Source organism: Fusarium subglutinans (genome assembly GCF_013396075.1).
Source record: "Fusarium subglutinans strain NRRL 66333 chromosome Unknown NRRL66333_c0000002, whole genome shotgun sequence".
NCBI lineage: Eukaryota > Fungi > Ascomycota > Sordariomycetes > Hypocreales > Nectriaceae > Fusarium > Fusarium subglutinans.
In genome coordinates this window covers 717,848-740,536 of record NW_023502065.1, presented here as the reverse complement: position 1 = coordinate 740,536, position 22,689 = coordinate 717,848, and the positions used below count along the sequence as shown (strand labels likewise).

The following is a 22,689-nucleotide window of genomic DNA, read 5'->3' as shown; positions in this document are numbered from 1 at the left end:
ATGAGGACAAGCGCGTGTTTGAAGTTGTAAGAGAGTGGGTCACGGAAAGCCATCTGATTTGCAGCGGCAGGACAGGGGTTTTGGGCAAGAAGCGGGACGAGTATCTTGTTCCTACCGTTTTGGCGTAGAAGCCGTTATTTAGGGTATCTGATTGGCTATCACTGACATGTCTCAGCTGCTAGCAGGGAGACCGGCGTGTCTCAGATCTGTGTCAAGACCAGGGGTATATGGATGAGGTCCACTGATACGTCGAACATTATCCACTCAAAACCCACAGGCTGATTTCGTGGCTCATGTTTAAACACCCAGAGCACCACAATCCACTAGAAGCTCACTGGAACAAGCTCACCAACAGCGGCTTTGCGCCTGGAAAGCCACATCTTACAGGCGAGTCGGTTAGGCGAGGACCACGTCAGAGCTCAATCTGAGCACATTTAGATGGTGGATTTCAATTAATTGTTGTGGATCATTTAGGCTATGAATAGCAGATGGCGTTCACTTTCTCTTATGTAGACAAGAGCATCTCCAAACAGCCGGTCCTTTCATCTTGACAGTCTATCGCTCAGTCCGCAACCGATCTCGATTTGTTTTCATCTCTAATGTTTTAGTCGATTCTTCAGCTCTCAGCTCAGCTGCTAAATTTGGTACACCTGAAGATCCGTTCCTACTAAAGTCGATACGCCTGAACATCGAACGACACCACGATTCCTTCATAGACGAGGAATCCGCTACTATCACGATTAGTGTAGAAACCCCCCATCTTCAAGCCTTCAGATCATCTTCACATCTCACAACAAGTGCCGGATCCTCTCTAGGGGCCAGGGAATAGCCCAGTTGACACTGTTACATCGCGTTGAGACTCCGTTGTTTTCCATTGCATCCATATCATCCGACCAGTGCTTCCCCTCGTCTCATATCCATATCTAGATGGTACCTATGTAGGGAGGGACCTTCTGTAGAGTCTCATTCGCATATTCACTTTTACACGCAACAATTTGTTCCAGCGCAACGCGTCATCTATTTGTCAGTGTGTTACGAGCTGTTTCTTGAGTTTTCCGTGCCTGAGCTTGTGCCTGGAGCTACGATGGCTCCCCACAGTGAGCACGGTGGTTGTCTTCCATAGACTTGGGTTGACGCCCGACAGCTCGGAACATAAACGAGGCTGTCAATTGACGTGATAACAATAGACTCGCATGATCGTTTATAAACGCGTCAATGCTCAAGCTGTTAAAGGTCTGTTCAGGTGCTCTGATAGTGACGATATCGTGATCTTGATCTTGATGGAATGTGCTGCACCCTGCGGCCGTCAACCTCAGGACGGCTAGAGGATGCTCTGCCCGTTTCCGCTTCGAGATAAGCTGTATCGTAAACAGGAAGTTGCAGGATAATCTGCCGTGCACTAACTCCAACAGAATTTCTTTGCTCATCTTCTTCAAGCGTTCCATAATTCTTCTATGGGTCGCCCGGTAAGGCCGTTTTGTGGCCAGGGTCTCATACATCCGTTCCTGAATCACTACTCAAATGGGAAATTACACCACCACCTTTTGGGAGTGAGCATGATTCAGGCCTGGTCGATTCCCTCAAAATGGACAACATGAACCAATTGCGACACTTTAATCTCCCCGCAATGAACTTCTTTCATTTTCTTGCTACGTTACATACCTACCTAGCACCTGGGAAAGATAACTTCTGGAAGGCCTCTGCCCAGGGCTCTGATCTGTCAGAGCGTTTCCGTCCTCCCCCCAGCGCTTGGAGATTCTGGAAATAGAACAACAGAAACATCGCCCACAACGGGTCCGATCCCCTTAAAACATTAATATATTTAACAAACTCTCAGGGAAACGTTAATGTTATCGTATCCCGGTCATAGCCCTATCATGCCGAACCGGTCTTCCGTTCCCTACCTTAGCCTGTGCTGTTGGCTGCTGCTTGCGCGATGCAACAGTTACTCCTTGTTGATCCTCTTCCACACTTCATGCTCGGCTGCAGCAAGACTCTCGCCTGCAGCCGAAGCCCACTTCTTGGCGGCCGACCAGACTCCCTCCTCATCGTTGTCTCCTATCAGAGATGGCCTGCGCTCCTGAGAGACTGATGCTTGGTGAGCCGCACGCTGGGCGCTGGAGAACTCGGACGCGTGCACGTTTTGGTGATAACCAGGTGGATGAGAAAGGTCGCTTCCGGAGCCTCCGCCTGGCACGCCCATTGGGCCCAGGCCAGCCATAGGGGACGGACCAGGAAAAGGAGCTGCAGTCGTCGCTGAACGAGTAGCGGCGAACTCAGACCCACTGGATATAGGCGCATAGGGCACCTGTGCTGGTGTAAACTGTGTCTGTATCTCTCGCAGAGTCTCGCCGGCCTTTGGAGGTGGTGGTAAGGACGCTCCGTTTTGCGGCTCCGGTACAGCTCCCGGTTGCGGGGCCGGAGGGCTCGAATTTACAACTGACTGTGTTGGAGTTGGCTGGATGTTGGCGGAAGGTTGAGGTGCCCCAGTTGGAGCTGGCATTGACGGGCGAGCGCCTGGCTGAGCTGCCGGGTAAGTGGACGTCGGCACTTCATTCCTTGCAGGTACTTCGGCTGGCGCCACTGGTTCATCTGAGTGCGCCGTCTTTGGGGTGATTCCTGACGCTTTTGCTGCCGTGATAGGGCTTGAGGTGTGAATAGGAATCGGAGGCATGTTGATGAGTCCTAGACGTTGATCCTGTATAGAGGTGTATGGTTGACTCTCCTACTTTCCGAGTGTTTATGTTGCTCCAAGGTGAGATTTCGTGTTACTCCAAGGTTTTGAATCTTGTAAGTACTTGTCCCAAAACATTAAGTGTGATGAGATGTTGTCTGAATAAGAGGTGGCGATGGATGCCAACTACGTCATGTGATCTGCTTTAGGTGCCTAGCACGCGGTTACCTGCAGTCAGCGGGGAAATGCCGATCAGATTCCCGTCGATAGTTCCGTGTCTTTTTCCCATTTCCAAATGCGGAATACGAGAATTGATTCTTGGACAAACGAAACCTACCTATCCTCTCAACTTGGATTTTGCGATAGAGTGACGTAAGACTCCCATTGGATAAACAACTACCCTAAGGTTGCAAGGCATTGGTGCCTTTCTTCTTCTTCATGGACAATACGAGGGCTAGGGGAGGAAAGAAAACTCAAAACCTTGACCCAAAGCGATAAAATCATTTAGGTGAATCTAGCCTAAGCTCATGGGGCTTTTTGCTAAGTTTATGTTGGCGTCCTCTTTTCAAGTCTTGAGTTTTGCTCACTGAGGGAGGTTTAGAATAATATTTGATGCATTTAAACAGTGAAAAGGCTCTGGATCGGAAAGCAGCGGCTACGATGTAGAAAAGATTGAGTTAGATATTGAATGGTGGAAGTTGAATTGAGAACAACAAATTGCGGTGATGAACAATGTACTGAAGGCTCATTTTTAGAGGAAATCGTATCATCTGGCCCAATGATATAATGATGAGTTTGCGAAACGCTGTGAGCTTTGGAGACGAGTAAGTACCTTACTGTATGCAACTCCAAGTTCCCACATAATACCCAGTGAAAAACTACCTATGTACAGCAAGCTGGTGGAGATAGCCTAAGATCGCTGGGTGCTGACCAGGCCATGATGCCATCTATATACAACTATTTGAGAGCATGATCTGCCTTGTCATCCACTGCATACCTCCTTCCAGTCACCCAAAAAACAGTCTAGTTCTCAGACGACTTGTAAGGACAACCCGCAAACGCTTTCGTCTTGACAACCTCTTCGAAACCCTTCGTCTCTTCAACACCCTTGCCAACAACCTTATCAGGGCCCAAATCCTCAAAAAGGAAACCTTCGGACTTCATGCTAGGTCCGCCATCGCCAGGAAGTAACCCACCAGACAGCCATGTGATAATTGCTTCGGGGTTCCAACGTTGCCAGAAAGTGGGAGGAACATAGAATGGCTCCTTCATGTAATGATATGACTTGATGCGTCCAGTCTGCTCGTCAGGGTCGGAGAGGTATATGGAGGGTGCCAAGCGAGGGAGACAGAGATAGCGGACGATGAGTTTTCGAACAAGCAAGAAACTATATGTCAGAACTGTGATAGCCAAACCCGGCTCTGGGAAACTGTTATCATGTAAATATCTGGTCGGAGAAATGGAAATAGGATGAACTGAAGACTTACCCAAATGCTCGTCTCAAGCGAGGTCCCATAAGAACACAAGCTGCCGGGTATCCAAGGGGAGAAGCAATCTTGGGATAAGAATCCAACAGCATCTCCATAAGGAGATGGCCTAGTTTCTGGATTTCCGGTGTAGGCTTCAAATACTTGTCCTCGTAGTCTCCTCCAAAGCGAGTCATGTCTTCGAAGAATTCAAGACCATCCGTCCACTCATTCTTCCCGAGCACAGTCCTGTAGTCGATATCCATCATGTCCGCAACATACTTCCACAGAGTTGACAGGCTAGCAACTTCCATGTCAGTGAGTTTGCGATACTCATAGATGTTGAGGAATCGAACAGGCTCAGCAAAAGAGGCGTAGAGCACATAAAGCAGATCTTCTTGCTTGATTTTGCCGCTCTTGATGTATGGAGCATGAAGGAAGTTTGTGCGTGCAACCGCTTTATGAAGAACAGGCGACGTAGGAGGGAAGTTTGCGAAGCTGTCATCATGTAAGTCTTAATAACTCGAGTAATGAAATCCAAGTAAACTCACCAGACATAGACGGCTTCAGTATCTGCATATCTGGTATTGGTTAGCAGAAGTCACAAGATCCCAAGACACTCATTTAGATACCTTTTCGGCGCCTTCTTTCGATTAGCTAGGTCGCTGCCGCCGTAGAGAACATGAGCGACGGTTTGAACAGCATATGTCTATGTATTGACGTCGTTAATAAACAAGCTTTAAATGCTGACACTAACTCGGCAACTAGTAGTTAGTTAAACATACCTCAAATAGAGCCAATCGAACCGCAAGGTCATAGAACAACGGGAACTCGAATCTAGCGATATTCTGAACGACTTGAAATGCATCTTGATTTGTCATGCGACTCAACGAAGCGCGGTCGTGATACCTCAACTTGGATCGAAGCGAGTTAATTCTGGAGAAACGCAGAAGAGAACAGAGTACAACATAACCAAGAAGGGCCCCAAGGATAATTGGACCTGACCAAGAAGTGGGCGCAAAACTGGTCAACAACTCTGATTGAAGGCCCTCAGAAGCTGAGGCCTTCAAGCTTGGCTTCGCTGCATCCATGGCTTTGATGATGAGCTCCTATAGAGTTACTGGGAGGGAAAACAGCGCAAAAGACAAAGGAGAAGCAAGATCTACAAGAGCCAGGAAAGGAATGTGTACATATTTATGGAACCCTTGTAAGAAGTGCGGCTTTCAACCCGAGTTGGGAGTGTTTTAAGCGTGCTAGATCCATGATGCAGAACTCCACTGGCCCTATCGGATGAGGGGCGTTGGCAATGGCTTTTGACAGACACCAAAAGTTGCAAGTAAGTAGCTAATGTGCCAACGGTGCGAGACACGGGAGTTTTTGATGCTGACCCAACTATTCCGAAGTCTAGAAATAGTGCTTGCTATAATATGGTTATACAGCTGAGGCGGATAAGCTGACAACCCGACAACTCAAAATTGCAGCAGTTTGGCAAGCCCAATAGGCACATAACTTTCTATGTTCACTTACTGAAGGCCGACCGGAAGTGAGGAGGAAATAGATGTCCAATAGCAATAGCAGAGGGAACAGCAGTGTTGACTAGGAGCCTTTCAGTAGTGATCTCCGACATTTGCACATGTCAATCTCCCCTATCTGGGATTGCTTGTGTAACTCCAGATCACATAGAGACTTCATCATCGTGAGATACAATTGACTGAAACAATAGGTTGCCACCCAAAGCATTATATACGGATATAGTGGTTGATGAAATAGAACACTTCGGCCGCCGATTCGAGCTGTACTCCGCAACTCTATCGAAATAGCCTCTTGTGGGGAAGAGCCGCTACACGGACCCAATCGCCAATGCAAGTTCGAGGGCCCGGGTCATCAAAAGTCCGAATAGTTTGCGCTAAACCCGTTTCAGTGCCGCGATTCAGACCATGAATGCGCTCCTGGTGTTTTTGAGAGCTTGTTGAGCGCGCGTTGGAAGCTTCTTCAACCAACTCACTACCGATGTGAGCTTGCTCAGCGCAATTCCTACTGCAACATTAGAAAGGTCAAGGCCAATCCATCAATATGGTTGGAAAAGTCAGCGAGAGGGTCCTCCTGCGGGAAGGTATGTTTCATTATCACTTGTCGATAGCGACTCGGCTGTCGTTCTAGACACATGTACTGACAGATTGATTGCCTTAGGTCTTGAGAGAACTGACAATGGCATGAAGCTGACGACATGGCCTGATGTCACCCCGATCAACCAGAAAAACTACTATACGTACGATGACCCTTTCGAATAAGCGGCCTTTATGCTGATGCTTTGTTAGTGATTACATGAAGCGCGATGACCAAATCCTCGCCCTCCGCCTCCAGAGCGATGCCACCCGAGATCGACTAGTACAAAGTGCTCGGGACCGAGATCGCGCTCTATCCAAGACTGCCAATGGGGAGCTACCACTTCCTGTCGCAGATCTTCCTGACGAAGATGGTGCTACAACACCTTCGGCTGGCCTGGATCCCTCGAGGGTCATTGTGATCCACCCCGGCAGTCAAAATCTTCGAATAGGCTTCGCAAGCGACGCCCTCCCAAAGACAATTCCGATGACATTAGCGACCAAGTTCCCCCAGACCGAGTCCGAGATGTATGAGGCCCTACCACGACGACAATTCGAGGCCAAGACCCCCGACCAACAGTACGGCGAAGAGTGGTCAAAGAAATACAACAAACTGTGCAATGACCTCAAGGTCGAGATGCGAGCCAATAAGCGCAAAGTCTTGCCCAACTCGAAGGAACTTGTTCAGACTTTCAACCGCCGTACGGAACCCGAAGTTATCCAGAAGCACAATGACCCCCTGGAGATCGAATGGACTGATATCGAAACGCTTGATGACCCCGACTCATTAGCTTCGTGTTTTATTGGACACCAAGCAGAGCGTGTTCCCGACGACTCGAATCCCAAATTCAAACTTTGGTGGCCTATACAACATGGACAGTGGAATGAAGATGGGTACACGAGTCAGGAGCATATGTACGATGATCTTGAAACATTACTCGATAAGGCATTGAGGCAAGAGCTTGGACTGAAGACAAACAGCGAATGGCAACAGTACAGCTGCGTTTTTGTCATTCCTGACTTATACGACAAGAAATACGTGGAGCAAATCCTGCGATCGTGCATGACCTGGTTCGAATTCTCCAGGGTGTGTTTCGTCCAGGAAGGAATGGCCGCAACTTTTGGTGCTGGATACACACAAGCCTGTGTTGTCGATGTGGGAGCCCAGAAGACAGCCGTGACTTGTGTGGAAGACGGCCTTGTCATCGAGGATTCAAGGATCAACCTGAAATACGGAGGCTACGATATCACGGATACATTCCTCAAAATGATGCTTTACGACAACTTTCCTTACCAGGACATGAACCTGCGGAGACGATACGATTTCCTTCTTGCTGAAGAGCTGAAGATTAAGCACTGCACCATGTCGCAAGCGGATATTTCTGTCCAACTCTTCAACTTCCATGTACGGGCTCCTAACCAGCCAACGCGGAAATACGCTTTCAAGACATACGATGAGGTCATTCTGGCTCCGATGGGAGTGTATGACCCAGCCATCTTCGACAACAGCGCCAAGTTAAGAGGGCGGCGTAAGCTGGTTGAGAGATCCTACAACGCCTACGACGTTGATATTCCAGACGATCCCACCTCTGCCGCCCAATTAGCTATTCTAGCGCTTGTCCAGCCGTCGATAACGTCCAACGCCAATGGCTTCACACTGTCACAGCCCGATATCTCAACCCCTATCAAAGAGAACAAACAGTTCAACTTCCTTGGAGCGAAGGAGAGTATGACCAACGGAACCCCCATGGGTTCTCATGCCGGATCTCCTGCGCCGGAGGGCGCTAACACGCCACTTCCCTATGTCTTTGGCAAGGATAGGGAGGGTATGAATGGAGGTAGCCCAGCGCCTAATGGTTCTCGTGCTGGAGGCACTCCCAATCCCGGACAGACACAACCACCAGCAGGCATGTTTGTCGATGCTGCTGCCCGAACCGCCAAATCCATGGCCGCTGAGCGAGACGCTGTGCTACCGGTTGCTCCACTCGACATTGCCATTCTCACAAGTATTCAGAACGCCGCTAAGGGCGATGAGAAGAAGCTGCGAGACTTACTTGGAAGTATCATGGTTATTGGTGGTGGCGCCAAGATTCCTCACTTTACGGTTGTCCTGGAGGAGAAGATCAAGGCCCGACGACCCGAACTCAGCGATCGGATCCTCGTGAGTCGAAGTGCGAGAGACATGGATGAACAAGTAGTCACCTGGAAGGGTGCTAGTGTGTTTGCTAAGCTGTCGACCAACGACTCATGGATTACACCATTCGAATTCGAGAGGCTAGGTGCCAGGACTCTTCACCACAAGGTGCTCTGGGCCTGGTAGAACGGGACCTACAAGATAATGGACTAATGGAGTTTGGGCACAGGCATGGAGTATGGGTAACTTGTATCTTGTATCACTGGAATGCAGCATGGAGCCGATTATGAAGGCAGTTGTAGACAGAAGCTTATAGGATGGGGTTGAAAAGCCGTTAGATATATGGATGTTTATTTATTTATATGGTGAACTTGGCTTAACTTACACAAGGAGACATGACACATAACTATGGAGCTAGCTTGATCTAAGCGAATCGTGATTGTGGTGTTACAGCTTCAACGCCACGCGATGTTGACGCTCACTTTTCAGCATTAGCTACAAACTTCGTGTTCCAAGACTGAATCAATCAATCAACATCTTACGCTGCTCTTTTCTGCGAGTGCGATATCGGGTGCATAGGTACATGATGCGTGAGGATTATGTAATGGCACCGTCATTCGATATCCGAGCTTCAATGGAAGCTGGAATTACCTACCTACCTAGGTAGGTACAGTAGTTAGCTCCCCGGTCATCCGCCCTTATTGTTTCGCACTATTATTGTTTGGGCATTTCATCACATACTCTACACCCATCGATCGCGCTTAGAACGAACCACTACGTCAACATTCCGCGTGTCCAAATACCAGTTTTGTCTGTTGTCTGCAATGTGATTATCGCTCCTCTTTTCCAAAACAACAATCTTTCCGAAAGAACCCCGCCGCCATGTTGCGATATCTACCATTTGCGCCGTCGACGACGCCTCTACAGGCACTGACGTACCTTCTCGGCATATCGCTCTTCTCGATCTCCTTTCTTGTCTTCTTGAACAGCTCCGTTTCTTTTGTTATTACCGACCTGATTGGGCAGAAGGAGGGCGTTGGTGATGTCGTGGGAACTCTGGGCTTCGTTGATGAGCTCGTGGCGCTCGTCGCTTGTCCAGGATGGGGCCTTGTGTCGGATCGTCTGGGTGTTAGATGGGTTGCTGTTATTGGATACGCGATAATCGGTGTCTCGCTGGCTCTGTTTGTGCAGGCCAAGACTATATATCCCCAATTGTTGCTGGCTCGCGTGTTATTCGCAATCGGCGCATCTGCAGCGTGAGTTGAGCCAGAGAGAGTATAGTTTACACGAACGAGCATTGCTAACACTTTGGAAGGGCCACAATGGTAACTGCGATACTCCCATCTTTGACGGACGATAGCAACAACGAGGAGGATGAAGCCCAAGCCAGAATTAAAGCTCTACAGAATGCGACAGCCCGAAGCAGCATTGCCTTCTCTGTCGAATCTGAAGCCACAATCACCCAGGAGCGATACACACAGTCTATTTCCGAGCCAAGCACAACAGATACCGCCGATACTGCTGCAGGAAGACCATCCAAACTAGCGGGATTCGTTGGACTGTTTACTGGATGCGGTGCGCTTGTCGCACTGACGCTGTTCCTCCCCCTCCCGGCGCGATTTGGCGAGAATAAAGACACTACCCCCGCTGAAGCGGTATCGTATAGCTTCTACGTTGTTGCGGCTGTCGCATTAGCCGTTTCTATCTTTGTTGCGATCGGTCTGCGCAACATCAAAGGTGAGGAGGGTAAGGGTTGGAGAATGCTCTTGGGACTGAAAACCGACGACGAATCGAGTGACGGAAACGGTCGTGACCGACGTGTAAGTCAAGCGCAGTTCGGTTTTGGTTGATTTCCCACTAACAATATCCAGAAACTTGCGCCGTATCTCCATCTCATGAAAGACTCGGTCTTCCTTGGTTTCGTTGATTCACGAATCGGACTTGGCTATGTCGGCGGTTTTGTTGCTCGAGCTTCAAGCGTTGCCATCTCACTCTTCATCCCTTTGTACGTCAACACATTCTACATCAGCAACGGTTTCTGCAAAGGCTCGCCTCACGATTCGTCGCCCGAACTCAAGGAGGAGTGCAGAGCTGCATATGTCCTGTCTTCCATCCTTACTGGTGTGGCGCAACTCATGGGCCTCATTTGCGCTCCTATCTTCGGATACCTTGCCAGTCGAACTGGTCGCATCAACTACCCCATCGTTGTCTCGACTATTTTTGGTATTGTAGGCTACATCGCCCTTCCGCAGCTATCTAGTCCTGAAATCAAGGACATAGACGGCCGAGGCGGTAGTCCCGCAATCTTCTTTATTGTTTCACTTCTTGGTATCAGCCAGATCGGCGCTATCGTTTGCAGTCTTGGGTCTCTTGGCCGTGGAGTTCTGGCAGTTGAGCTGCCTCGAACTGCCCGCCCCGAAAGCCTGCTCCAGCCAGAGGAGTACGAATCAGCCAACGATGAGAGCCGGCCTCTCATCAGCATTACGACGGACCAAGAGTCAGTCTCTCGCATCCGCCTTAAAGGCTCTATTGCAGGCGTTTATTCTTTGTATGGCGGCTTTGCCATCTTGCTACTTACTAAGCTAGGGGGCTGTCTCTTTGACAAGCTCTCCAACGGGGCGCCTTTCTACATGATGGCCATTTTTAACGCTGTCTTGCTGGCGTTCTCTCTTGGAATGGATGCTTCGCACACGTTTTCCCATCGGGTGTAAGTATTGTGGCGTCGCTGTCTTGTAGCTAGATACGAAATAAATGAAAAGCGTTCTTCTCCCCTTTCATTAGGTCTTACAGGGGTCATCGGTGTAGTGTTGTTAGCATAGCAAAACGTCACTTACTTAAGGAACAAACATTGATATGAGGCGTATACAAATTTATTGAGACTGATATTCCTAACCGTACCAGATACAAGTGCTGAAAGTTGTCAAATATGTACTCCACCCCCTGGATTCTCAACCCAGATTTCTAATACCCACACAAGTGTTGCTCGGCCTCACCATGATGTCTCGTGTCCTTTTCTTCAGTGCTGTGATCAAACTTACGGTCGAAGCCTAGGGAGATGTTGACCTAACCTCGGTGTTCAATACGGCAACGCATGGACTCCCGGAGCTGCTTGAACTTGCAGCGGAGCTTATCTCGGATCTCATTACAGGCACATTTGCAGGCGGCCTTGAAGTTGTCGGTGTGATACTCCATGTTGAGGCGAAAAAGCTTCAGGTACTCCTTGAAGATATTGTCCTCATCGCTCTCCTGGTCTTCAGGGTCGATGGGTTGGGAATACTTCATTGTGGTGGTTAGTGGTTGCTTGGCTACTACTGAGTGTAGGCAGTGCTCTGAGCGTGGAGTGATGGCAAAGAATACTTTTGAAGTTGCTTTGGTATCGTTGCAGGCTTACTGAAGTATTCTCAAGAGGTTGTTTAGCTCTGAAGTGGGTGGAGAGAAAAGCTGAATGGAGATCACTCCTTGCAGCGAGGGGAGGGCCTTTTATACTCAAATTCTGTAGAAGCATTATAGATGACCACTGAACAACTATTTTGTTCTGTTCACTTGTTCTACAACAGTTGTATACTTCCTAAATGATCTGGTTGGTGGAAAAGGGGCTTAGACACGAAAGAGCCCATTCAACGATGTTGAGGCCACAGGGGCCATCAAGAAGCAGAATCCAGCACACTTTGCTACTTTAACTTATATAATAGAGTCCTATAGCAGTCTATGAAGCTTGTTAGAGCTTAAATGAGCTTCAAAGACCGAAAATTGAGCGAGTTACGCCTCAACTCAAGGTCGCTCCAGCCCAGCTGACTAAGAGCTGCGATCGCGATCGCGACGTAACTTCCAGTGAACAAAGACTACTTCTCCCAGCTATATAGAACATAAGAGAGGGTTCGGGATGTAAGCTGGGTGCAGTTCTTGCTTCAAGGCGCCTCGCAAGGTTGACTTGGATGGCGGTTCAAAGGATGACTTCACCACACGACGTGGGCCATCGAAAAGAACAATATCTCAAGCTGTAAACAGTCTATATGTTCTAATAAGAGAATCCAAGTCATCCTTTTGCTAGAAAATCAAGTGCTCGTCATTCGCAATATGATATCTGCCCATACCCCTGGCAGGTGCTATGTGATGTATCAGATTCTGTCTGCGTCCTTTTATTGGCTTGCGAGCTTGCATAGTAAGCATTATACAGTCATTATACAGTGAGAGCAAAGAACTGAACAATCCCAGAGTTCTTTGGGCATATTTGCGCTGCAAAAGTTGAGTACTAGGTAGTTATAGGTGTAGATAAAGGGGGGGCAGTAATGTTGACTTAGGGATGGCGACAACCATTAAGCAAATCAAGTAATGCACAATCACGAATTAGTAGAACCTGTCTATGAGTCATTCATACTTTGAAAATATAATGCTTTAGTAAAGGCGTTGACGTTGCCTATTGGTTGTAAGCCAGTGCATTCAATTCATCTTAGGTATAGCGAATCACACATCAGACCGAAAAGATATAAGAGCATTTCAAATGAATTTTGTACGGAAAACCTTCGAGAAGACCTAGAGGACAGAAATATTTCTGGGTGCAGCAGAGCTAGTGAGATCTGAGCTCAAATCCTCCCTATATCACGCAGCACTTTGCCCGTTGGACGCAGACCATCCAGCCAGACACAAAAACCAATGGTCAACTTATTTTTTTTTTCATTTCAACCTGTCGAAGAACAACGAATATGGCATCCTTTCCACCCCCTTCTTATAATCGTGACGAGTTGATGAGGGAAAAGGAAAAAAGGGGGGAGGGCGTAGACATGCATGGACGTTGACCCGTGTTTGCCTTATACTGTGAGAGGGTGCAAGCAGGGGATTTTTGGGGCGCTCTCTTGTGCGAGGCGCGCGGGCTTTGGCTTTGGCTTAGGCAATCTAGTTGCCGCCGAGGCTGGGGAAAGCAGACTGGTCGCTGGTGTTAATAGCAGCATTGCCCTTAGCAGATCCCTGAGGAGCACCACCGCGACCGCCGCGGTTACCTCCACGGCCACGGTCACCACCACGCTCTCCGCCACGACCGCCACGGCCGCCTCGGCCTCCGCGAGCACCACCTCGGGTGCGCTCAGGCTCGACAAAGCGAGGGTCGAAGTCAATGGTTTGCTTGACCTTGCGCTCGCGCTGGCGCTGGGCCTTGCCTCCGGTAGGGGCAAAGTACTCCTCCTCCTCGTTCTCGAGGGGCTTGGCGTTGGCCCACTTCTTGTCGAGCTTGCTGCCCTCGTTGGCCTCACGGACCTTGAGACCGGACTCGAGAGCGGCCTTCTTCTCAGCCTGCTGGGCGAGATATTCCTCGTAAGAGACCTGCTTCTCGGCCTCCTCCTCGGCGGCGGCAGCCTCAGCGGCAGCGTCCTCAGCAACGGCATCCTTTTGCTCGTCCTTAGCGATAGCTTCACCGGCCTGCTCGTCCTTAAGCTCAGCAGTACCCTCGTTAGCACCCCAGGATTGGGCAGCCTGCTTGTCAGAGCCACTATATTATGTCAGTATGCCAATCAAGACGGGGAGATGCAGTTCAAGCATACCCATGGCCGCCGAACTTGGAAGGGTGTCGGTCATCGCGCTCACGGGCGTGTCTAGCGCCACGTCCTACAGATTATCAGCTTTTGTTCGGCATGACCAAGATCCTCGGGGTACTCACCACCACGGACACGAGCACCGGCACCGCCTCGGGGACCATCACGAGGAGTCTCCTCAGTGGACCGGTTCTGGTTTCGGTTGCTGCCAGCACCACGATCCCGGAAAGCTATTCCGAGTCAGTATTTTGACCATAAACTCGTTTTCTGGTGCTTGGAACTCACCACCCTCGTTACCTCCAGGACCACGGCGGTTACCGCCAGCACCACCGGCCCTTACGGGAGCCTGGGGCTCGACATTACGCTTAGTAGTACGAGCAGAGTTCTTGTCAACGGTCTTGACAGGAACGACGGGCTTCTCCTCGCCGTCACTGTCGTTGCCTGTGGAGGAGTCGCTATGTCAGTACGAATGATCGTAATTGAGTTGGGCATTGGGCATCGGAGTCGATGAAGCAAGATTTGGATTTGGATTTGGATTTTTCTTTCTCGCGGGGAAAGCGGGGAGAGGAGGAATCGTACCGAGGTAGGCAAAAGGGTTCTGGACAGAGCGTTAGCATGATCGTTTGGTTATTTGGCTATTGCGGTATCATATTTGTGGTGTTTTAGCATGAGGGGACAGGCCGTCGCGTTAGGTTAGGGCAAACAACCTGATGGGCGATGACGAGCGAAGGGAATGAGGGGCTTGTTTTGTGTTATGGGCGAGAAGATAGGCGATGCGACAAGAAATAGCAGAGGCGAGGCGTAGAGCAGGCGAGGAGGAGCAGAAGCAAATGCGACTGCTGAAGCCATCGAGAGCGAACGTTCTCATACAAGAGAGTTCGATCAACGGCGTTGTGATGCAAAATTGCCAACCCAATGCAGCGCCCCAAGTCAAAACTCGAGTCGAGATCGTAGGGGGTACACACACTGCATACAATGGAGAGGAGAACAGAGCAGAGCAGAGCAGAACAATAGAGCAGAGTCATACCTTTGTGACAACCGACATCTTTGGTCGTCGCCTTGGGCTTATCGCCTTCCGTCCGGGGCGTAATTCAAATCTTGAGGGCGACGAAGAGTGGTCTACGGTCGCATGACCTTGTAAGAGGAAGAGCTTTGGGTGGTTTTGTTTGGGTTTGGGTTTGGATTTGGTTGAGTGAGGTACGTACGTAGAGACTCCAGCCAGCAGAGGGGGGGTCCGAAGCGAGTATTGGATTGTAGGTAGGAGTGGAGGGCTCAGTCAGGTTTGGCTGAGTCGAGTCGAGTCGAGTCGAGTCGAGAGAGTGAGGGCAGTCTCGTAAGGTTTAGGCACTGTAAGTATTTTTTTGGCTTCTATTGGTGTGGTGTGACCTCGACCTTGATTTTTTTTTATTTTTTTTGTCTTGAGACCTAATTAATGGTGCCCACGATCAAAGACTGAAATCATGGCCTAATGTTACTGGTAACAAATTTATGTACTACTAATACAATTATTAATTGGACCAGCCTCTTTTTTTGCCCACTCCCGCTCCGTCTGCATCTTGTATTTTACCTGATCTAACTGTGGTCTGGTAGGTACTAGGTACTGACAACTCTCTCCAAGTACATAAGGTACAGCGCACAACATGCCCTGACGCAGCTGTTACCTTTTACTGGTCATCAGGTGGGACGCTGAGGGAACTCTGACGCACACGCCAAAGCGCTAGAAACCTTGTTCTCGCTTAAACGATTAAAATTGAATTTTGTGAGTGGAATTTAGGGCATGAAAATGGGGTACTTTTGACAACTGGATTGGATCTTCAGAGCTACCGCCAATAAACCCCGCGGTTGATTGAGCTCCAAAGGATGATGCTGCCCATGACTACGATCTATGGTCTATGGGTGCTATGTATATATGCTCGTGACTACAGCCATTGAATTGACTCGATTACTTGGTAGCACTGCTATTATATAGTACACAATGTATGAGACTAAATTGAGCAGAGCTCAATATTACTTGGGAGGCTTAACTCACTTGCCTCTCCCATTCAATTACCCCGCCAGAGCTTGGACTTGCTTATTACCTAGCTACGGCTGAGGTGGGCTTCCTTGGCTGGTAGAAACCTCCATTCCCCTCTCCAAAGTCAATGTCATCACGTTTCTAAAAAGAGTCAGAGTCAGTCAGTCATTCATTCATTGAATTTACCACACAAAGTTCAATCTCCTCAATTCAACGCTCACGTTATCAATCTTAAGCTCAAGCTCAATTGAATACCAACAAAGCTCCATTATCCTGCAACAGTTCTTATGGCGCCCGCTTAGATCTCGATTTGCCTGTGCCTCGGTCGTCCGCTTCCGGTGCCGAACCGATATGAACGCTCTCATACCTTAGTAGTTACGTACCTCATCCGTCTCGGGCTTTCCATGTCCTGATGATCATGATAATACAGCCATCTCATTGGTTTGCTGAAACTGTAATTCTTTCTCTCTTGGCGATCATTAAGCTCAGAGACTCGTACTCTATGGCATCTTCATATCGCTCTGCCAGCCCAAGTTCGCTGTATAGGTACTTAAACACGCAACCAATGCAAACAACACTTCTCTTAAAATTCGATACATAATTTGCATGTGAATAGGGTCCTGCTTCGTTAATACATACTGCCGTGTAACAACCCTCTATCGTCCTGTAAAGAACCGTCTCAGCTCAGACCCGACCTTGCTTCCCCATTCTCCACCGTCAGACTGTCCCGACTTCGTCTTCGTGATGCCCTCCTCGGTCACGCTTGCATCTATCCTCCTTAGTCTTCTCACCTCCTGGTTCTGTGTCGATCTCGTCGTCGCGGGCTGGTAACGGTCAAGATACTCTGATGATTGTGGAGTAGCATGCACAGTTCGTTGCGAGTGCGACGTGAGCTGTGCGGGCAAGGGGCTAGCCGTCTTGACGTTTGACAAAGGAAGCGGATATGGTGTCCGCAGTACCTGATCTGGATATTCTGGAGGCGTTCTGTATGCCGACGACTCTGCCTCTGAACGATTGGCCTCTGCGCGACGTGACGGGGCGAGTCGAGACGATGGTCGTTTCAAGGGCTCTACGCTGACCCAGCTAACGGCTTGTTTGTGCCGCACTTCAGACCGGCCATTCATGTCTATGAAGTCGTACTCTGGAATCTTTTGACTGCTGTGACTGTGAGATGGCGAAGAGGGTGGGGTTTTAGGTAGAGTTGGTGATGGTTGGCGTGGAGTACGATGTTCTGGTGATCGACTTCTTACAGGTGCTTCCGAGGGACAAACTGAGCAAGGAGCAGAGTGCTGTTTTCTCAGATCGTGAGGAGGCTGAAGGTATGTATCGGCGGCAGTTGACCTGCGCTGGCGCTCGTGGATAGTAGGACTCGGTGGTCGTTGCATGAACAGCGGTATAGGCTTCAGGGGGCTTGGTTTAAAGGAAGGGCCGTTGATGGGATCAAAGATGTCGACCCATATAACCGATTCGGAGTTGTCCTTGAAGTCGGTTGAGACCTTGTTGACTGTAAGGTCCTCAGCCTCGACGCCATATTCGTTCTTGTGGGTTCTCTGTTGGCTAGAGAACTGCTGCACATGGATGTTAGAAAGAATCACAGAGAAGAAACTTGCAGCTTACCTTCAAGTTCTTCTCGCTGTTTTTGGCCTCCCATCTCTTCCTGGTCAATCCCCCGTCCACTTTCTCAACTCTCCTTAGCCCCCTTTTCACAACATTATCCTCCTTAACACCATCAACCTCGACTTCCACAACACAAGCTGCACAAAGCGGTACCTCAGTCACCTCTCTCCCTCCACATCCTTCCTTGACTCGACCTTCTGCTCCGCTCTCTTCAAAGAGGTCTTGGACTGATACGCCCTGGTGAATGGATCTGCTTCCGTAGAGTAGACATCCGTAATACGCTCGATGCCAGAAACACCAACCGAAACTGACACATTCATCCCCTCGGTATATGAGCTCTCCACAAACCCAGCAGATGGCTAGGTTGAGAAGCGCTGCGTGACATGTTGCACATGCTAGACGTCCGGTACGACCGATGATTTGAGGGAGGCCTTGAAAGACGTGGAAGCAGAACGTGCAGGTGAATATGTTGATTTGACTGTGGTTTGGCATTGTAGATGCATAAAGGGAAAGAAATGCGTTCGATGATATGTTAGGTATTGTGATGAAAGAATGTACGAGCGAGCGACCGAAGACCAAAGCTGTAGTTTGGTGATCTCCAGATCGTGCCCTGAAGGAGTGTCATAGTTAGGATCAGATGTTAGATATCAGGTATGGATAGGTACCTAGGTATGAGAGTGGAAGACCACAACAAGGACATAACATATCAGATGAAGGAAAGTGCAGGTCATGCCATGTCAGGGAAGAAGAGTGCAACATTAGTAGGTAGGTAGTATCAGACCGTACCAACAAAGGTGTCTGAAGGAGACCGAGAGATATTGTGCTAAGTTTATACACAACCCTATACAATCAAATACAACGATGAACTATTCTCATCTGAATTTTAATCTCAGAACCTGATGCATTTTGCCATAACGCCCCATAAACCCCATAAACCCCATAAACCCCCTAATCCTTCCTTGAGTGACCCGAATCCTTTGTCTTGTGTGGTAAAAACAGCATGTCATTGACTTTGTCGACATAAAAAGCCAGGTAAAAACAATCTCGGAACTCCAGCTTAATCAAAGCACGCTTCATCATTAGCTTCTTGTGTCAAGCTCTGGGTGTCAGCAGAATCGAGTGGCCAACATGCTACCAGACGAAGCAAATAAAAGTGACTCTATAACATCTGCCGAGACAATCTCCAGAATACGACAGACACATAAAGTCGTATTACACATTCAATTTTCAAAAATATTCGCAGCTGTAACTGCACTTCGGTGGATTCCAACCATGTGGAAACTTATGCTCGATTCTTAGGACGAGCAAGCATGTTAAGCCGGCTCAAGCTGAGAACTGCGCGCTTCTTGGTAGGGCTGGCAGAAGCAGGGGTACGCGGTGTCGTGCTACCAAAGCGGACCTTCTTTGCGCTGGGAGTGCCCCCAACGAGACGGGGAGCAAGAAGGGCTTCACCTTCAGGGACATGCTCGGCCTTACGCTTCTTGGCTGCGCGTTCGGCACTCTTCTGCTCCTCTTCTTCCTCGTCCCAGCTGGTTCGGTGTCGCTTCTTGTTAGACATGCCATGAGGCGCTCCAACCAGAATCTTGGCCGAGCCAGGCTCCTTATTCTCCTTGTTGAGGCCAATCGGGGAAGTAGGACCAGGGAAGCTACCGGGCATCTTCGCATTAGGCTTGAGTGACTGTCGGACTTGGCGAACACTCGACTGGCCGGGGGAGGCTCCAAAGCCTAGCACAGGAACGTCTCCAAACTCGATCGTATGGTCACTACGGAATGTGAATTTGCCGGGGACAGCCGCAGGTGCATTATCCTTCTGTTTGCTGGGAGGTTCTGGCAGGGGTCTAAAGCCACTGAGGTCAGGATATACAACATCCCCGGAGTCCGCCTTTGCAAGTGTTCCATCAATGCCTTGGAACTGCTCGTCCAGCAAAGTGCGTGTTGACCGAGCCTTGAGACAAGACTTCTGTGGGGAAGGCGAGTTCTGCTCGAATGCGATTCGCGTGACCTCTGGGGTGAAAGCGACGTGCTTTGTTACCTTCCGTCGAGGAGTAGTCAACGGGAGAGGAGGCAAAGCCTTGTCCTTATCGGCCTTTGTTGGGGCAGGTGTCTGTGAGACCATGGGCTGTGGAATCGCGGTCTGAGCGTTGCCAGAAGGTGTTCGGTTTCCGCGCAAAATCGACTTGACTCTATCGAAGCGGCCTGGGCTAATGACCCGAGATCTAGGCGTGGTCGGCTTGCCAGGCATCAGGTGAGAAGTACTGGTAGATTTTGGCAGACCACTCTTCAGGTCGACCTTGGAAGGAGACTTGATCAGAGAAATGGTGGGTTTGCCTGTGTGCGCTAGAGACGCCTTCGTAGGGCTCATGAGTCTTGCCAAGCTTGAGCTTGAGGCGGGCAACTTGGTTGAACCACTTCCACTAGACTTGGGTCGAGGAATCGAGGAGTCATCGCGTGATGGGGGTCGATTTGTTGTCGCGTCATCCTCCATTCGCTGCTTGAGTCTCTTCGAAGGAACGCGTTGGTGCACGTTAGGGAACAACTGTGTCTTCTTGGAGAATGGGGGAATGGCCGTAGGTATGTTGGACGGAGGCATAGTGGACTTCTTAGGCGAAGGCGATTGTTGGTATTCATCAAGGTTAGCACGCGACGACTTGCGCTTCAGGCTCTGTGTGACGCGAGGTGTCGATGGTGTGGGAACATCCAGTTCGGCCTTTGAGGGTGATCGCTTGAGCCCAGACTTGTCAGGAGAAGAAGTTGGTGTCGTTTCCAGGTTAGCCTGTGAAGGTGTGCGCTTCAACGACTGGACAACAGGCTGGAACCGCCCGTTTTGGGCTCTCCAGGCAGACGCATGGTTCTCGATAGAGTCCATCTTCTTGAACTCCGCCATATGCGCCGCGCTATAACGATTTGTCTTGCCCTTGGGTTTGGCAATCTTGCGGCCAAGAGCGTCTTCTTCAGCATCCTCTGCATCACGCTTTGCGATCATATCAGCCTTGATCTTGGCTGCCTGTCCGCGAAGTTCCTCCATTAGACGTTGCGCATCACCACTGAGGGTGGAATCGGTAGTATCGCGCGTGAATCGGAACGTGAAATCGGAAGCAGGAACGCCAATCTTGGACGGTGTGTCAGGCGGGATGCCAGGGCGCGTGGTGTCCTTAATGTCTGTGAAGCCCAGTCTCATCGCGGAGGATGGTTCGCCCATGTTGTGGTGAGCTTTGCTTGGGTGCATTTCTTCGTGGGGAGGCTTCATGGCCGATGACGCTGGCGTCGAAGGCGTAGGAGCTGGTGAGGATGGAACGGCATTGGTTTTGCCTTTCGCCTTGCTGCGACTTTTCGGCTGTGGAAGCCGCTCAGGCGACTCGGCATCTTCGACAACAGAGGTCAAGTTGGACGTCGCAGGTTTCTGTCATAACTGTCAGGATACTTGTCTTGGAAAATTGCATGATGCCATCACGGAACTCACCTTAGGGGTAGTACCAGAGGCCAACCGGGCCGAGCGACGGCGCGGAGGAGACATTGCGTATGATAAGAATGTGGTCAAGACTCCAAGTTATGCAAGTATTAGACAGGTAATTTCAATAATTAAGGGTCGTGATCCTCGTGGGTGATGTCTTTGGGGGTCTCTGGTATGATGTCAAATCTCTCTCGATCCAGATGGCGCGTGAATTCCAACGTTGTGAGTGGTGGGGGCTTGCGGTTTGTTTACATGATCCAAGCTCCATAACGACGGGTATCCATGTACAGTGTTGGTCACAGTATTTTGCACCAAATATCGAACAGGCACTGTACATTGTCATCACTCAGGTACCTACCCTGTGGCATATCACATCAGGCTTACAGGTTGACGTTTATCGAGCTGAAGACATGTCTCAATGACAATACATGTCTTATAGGTCCCGTTACCGCGCCTGACTCTATTTCTACAGTATCGATATTTGGCTTGTATTATTAAATTTAACTAATAACAGAGTAATAACGTTGAAACTCTAAACCTTCTTAGAGTCAATGACACCCGTTGAATAACATCGCGAGTTACTAACGTGCAGGTCTATGATTCCAACACTCAGACTTTCGACGTTCACTACGGCCAACCGGCCATAAATTATCACGAACTAAGGTAATTGAGAATCACGTTGTCCCATGTATCATATCACGAGGCCAAGGCACAGAACATCAACAGTCGATGGACCAACGAAGACAATATGACATTCTAAATCCTAAATTAAGCAAGTATTCTCACAAAAGACATGTGCAGAGGCAAACCGAAACAAATATAATACTCAAGGCTGTACTCCACTCAGACCGAGGCATTGCAATGTTGCTGCTCAGGCACGAGTATCACTGAGCTCTGGTCGTCTCCGAATGGAATAGTTACTTCACAATGCCACCAACACACAACTGAATTTGTCGAAAGCACATCCTACGATTAACCAATCCCTATGCTGGCTCCAATATGCCCATAATATGATCTACCGGCTCTCATCCGTTACCCATGGCATGCAAGTAATACCCAAATCGGATATCATGCCACCGAGATCTGGTGCCTGTCACGAGAGCTTCCCAACAGTCTCATGTTGAAGGCTTCCGCTTATGAAATATCAGATTTTGTCACGAGATTTTGCCAGTGTCGACGAGGGAGATGCCGAAAGAAGGCGTGGAGAAGCGCAAGATGATACGGTACCTTGGTCGAAAGGACTCACTCAACAAAAGTCCATACCCGAATACGTCCTCCTGGATCTCGTGCCCGTGTACTTCCTTAGTAGGACTTATCCTTACTCCTCTTCCTGGAAATTATATGACCTACTCCGCCCTGTCTCAGCTGTTCACAAATGTGTGATCGACGTGAAATCGAGACCAAATCGACTCACATCACTTTCACGGTTCATGGGGTGATGCTCCTGTTCGGATCTCACAGTGGCAGCTGGCTGTAACCCGAGCCGCGCTAGAAAATTTCCAGAAGCAACACCCCATGTCTCGAAGAGAACAGCCCGCCTGGGCACCGTGGCGCGACCCGACAATCCCGGCGAAGCCTAGTCAACACAGTTAGAGTCAGCTGAGGCGAAGACGTTTACTCGCTCGGTGAGGAAGGTGTAGGAGAGTTTCGGCAAATTCGACCGATGTTGCGTGGCTTTGGCTAGGGATTGCGAAGGGCCGTGG

At 49.5% G+C, this 22,689-nt stretch overlaps 8 protein-coding genes across 8 annotated transcripts; 2 read left to right on the top strand and 6 right to left on the bottom strand.

Annotated features, from left to right (window-relative positions):
• Window positions 1-1,945: 1,945 nt before the first annotated feature.
• Window positions 1,946-2,674, bottom strand: FSUBG_557 (uncharacterized protein; the record flags this gene model as incomplete). Its single annotated transcript, XM_036683680.1, has 1 exon — window positions 1,946-2,674. One exon carries the CDS (start codon window positions 2,672-2,674, stop codon window positions 1,946-1,948), a length of 729 nt encoding a protein of 242 aa, XP_036544080.1.
• Window positions 2,675-3,697: 1,023 nt separating this feature from the next.
• Window positions 3,698-5,231, bottom strand: FSUBG_556 (dephospho kinase; the record flags this gene model as incomplete). Its single annotated transcript, XM_036683669.1, has 5 exons — window positions 3,698-4,103; window positions 4,162-4,638; window positions 4,692-4,721; window positions 4,773-4,849; window positions 4,926-5,231. The coding sequence occupies 5 exons, from the start codon at window positions 5,229-5,231 to the stop codon at window positions 3,698-3,700; spliced, it is 1,296 nt and encodes a 431-aa protein (XP_036544079.1).
• Window positions 5,232-6,213: 982 nt separating this feature from the next.
• FSUBG_555 (actin) lies at window positions 6,214-8,565 on the top strand (the record flags this gene model as incomplete). Its single annotated transcript, XM_036683658.1, has 3 exons — window positions 6,214-6,253; window positions 6,331-6,409; window positions 6,459-8,565. 3 exons carry the CDS (start codon window positions 6,214-6,216, stop codon window positions 8,563-8,565), a joined length of 2,226 nt encoding a protein of 741 aa, XP_036544078.1.
• A 696-nt stretch (window positions 8,566-9,261) lies between these two features.
• On the top strand, window positions 9,262-11,090 carry FSUBG_554 (major facilitator superfamily transporter; the record flags this gene model as incomplete). Its single annotated transcript, XM_036683647.1, has 3 exons — window positions 9,262-9,635; window positions 9,695-10,199; window positions 10,251-11,090. 3 exons carry the CDS (start codon window positions 9,262-9,264, stop codon window positions 11,088-11,090), a joined length of 1,719 nt encoding a protein of 572 aa, XP_036544077.1.
• A 352-nt stretch (window positions 11,091-11,442) lies between these two features.
• Window positions 11,443-11,661, bottom strand: FSUBG_553 (uncharacterized protein; the record flags this gene model as incomplete). The annotated part of the gene is made up of 1 exon (XM_036683636.1): window positions 11,443-11,661. One exon carries the CDS (start codon window positions 11,659-11,661, stop codon window positions 11,443-11,445), a length of 219 nt encoding a protein of 72 aa, XP_036544076.1.
• A 1,611-nt stretch (window positions 11,662-13,272) lies between these two features.
• Window positions 13,273-14,753, bottom strand: FSUBG_552 (Suppressor STM1; the record flags this gene model as incomplete). Its single annotated transcript, XM_036683625.1, has 5 exons — window positions 13,273-13,861; window positions 13,914-13,977; window positions 14,030-14,134; window positions 14,190-14,345; window positions 14,627-14,753. The coding sequence occupies 5 exons, from the start codon at window positions 14,751-14,753 to the stop codon at window positions 13,273-13,275; spliced, it is 1,041 nt and encodes a 346-aa protein (XP_036544075.1).
• A 1,821-nt stretch (window positions 14,754-16,574) lies between these two features.
• On the bottom strand, window positions 16,575-18,027 carry FSUBG_551 (uncharacterized protein; the record flags this gene model as incomplete). Its single annotated transcript, XM_036683614.1, has 2 exons — window positions 16,575-17,486; window positions 17,536-18,027. The coding sequence occupies 2 exons, from the start codon at window positions 18,025-18,027 to the stop codon at window positions 16,575-16,577; spliced, it is 1,404 nt and encodes a 467-aa protein (XP_036544074.1).
• Window positions 18,028-18,817: 790 nt separating this feature from the next.
• On the bottom strand, window positions 18,818-21,049 carry FSUBG_550 (uncharacterized protein; the record flags this gene model as incomplete). Its single annotated transcript, XM_036683603.1, has 2 exons — window positions 18,818-20,935; window positions 20,996-21,049. The coding sequence occupies 2 exons, from the start codon at window positions 21,047-21,049 to the stop codon at window positions 18,818-18,820; spliced, it is 2,172 nt and encodes a 723-aa protein (XP_036544073.1).
• Between the last annotated feature and the right edge of the window lie 1,640 nt (window positions 21,050-22,689).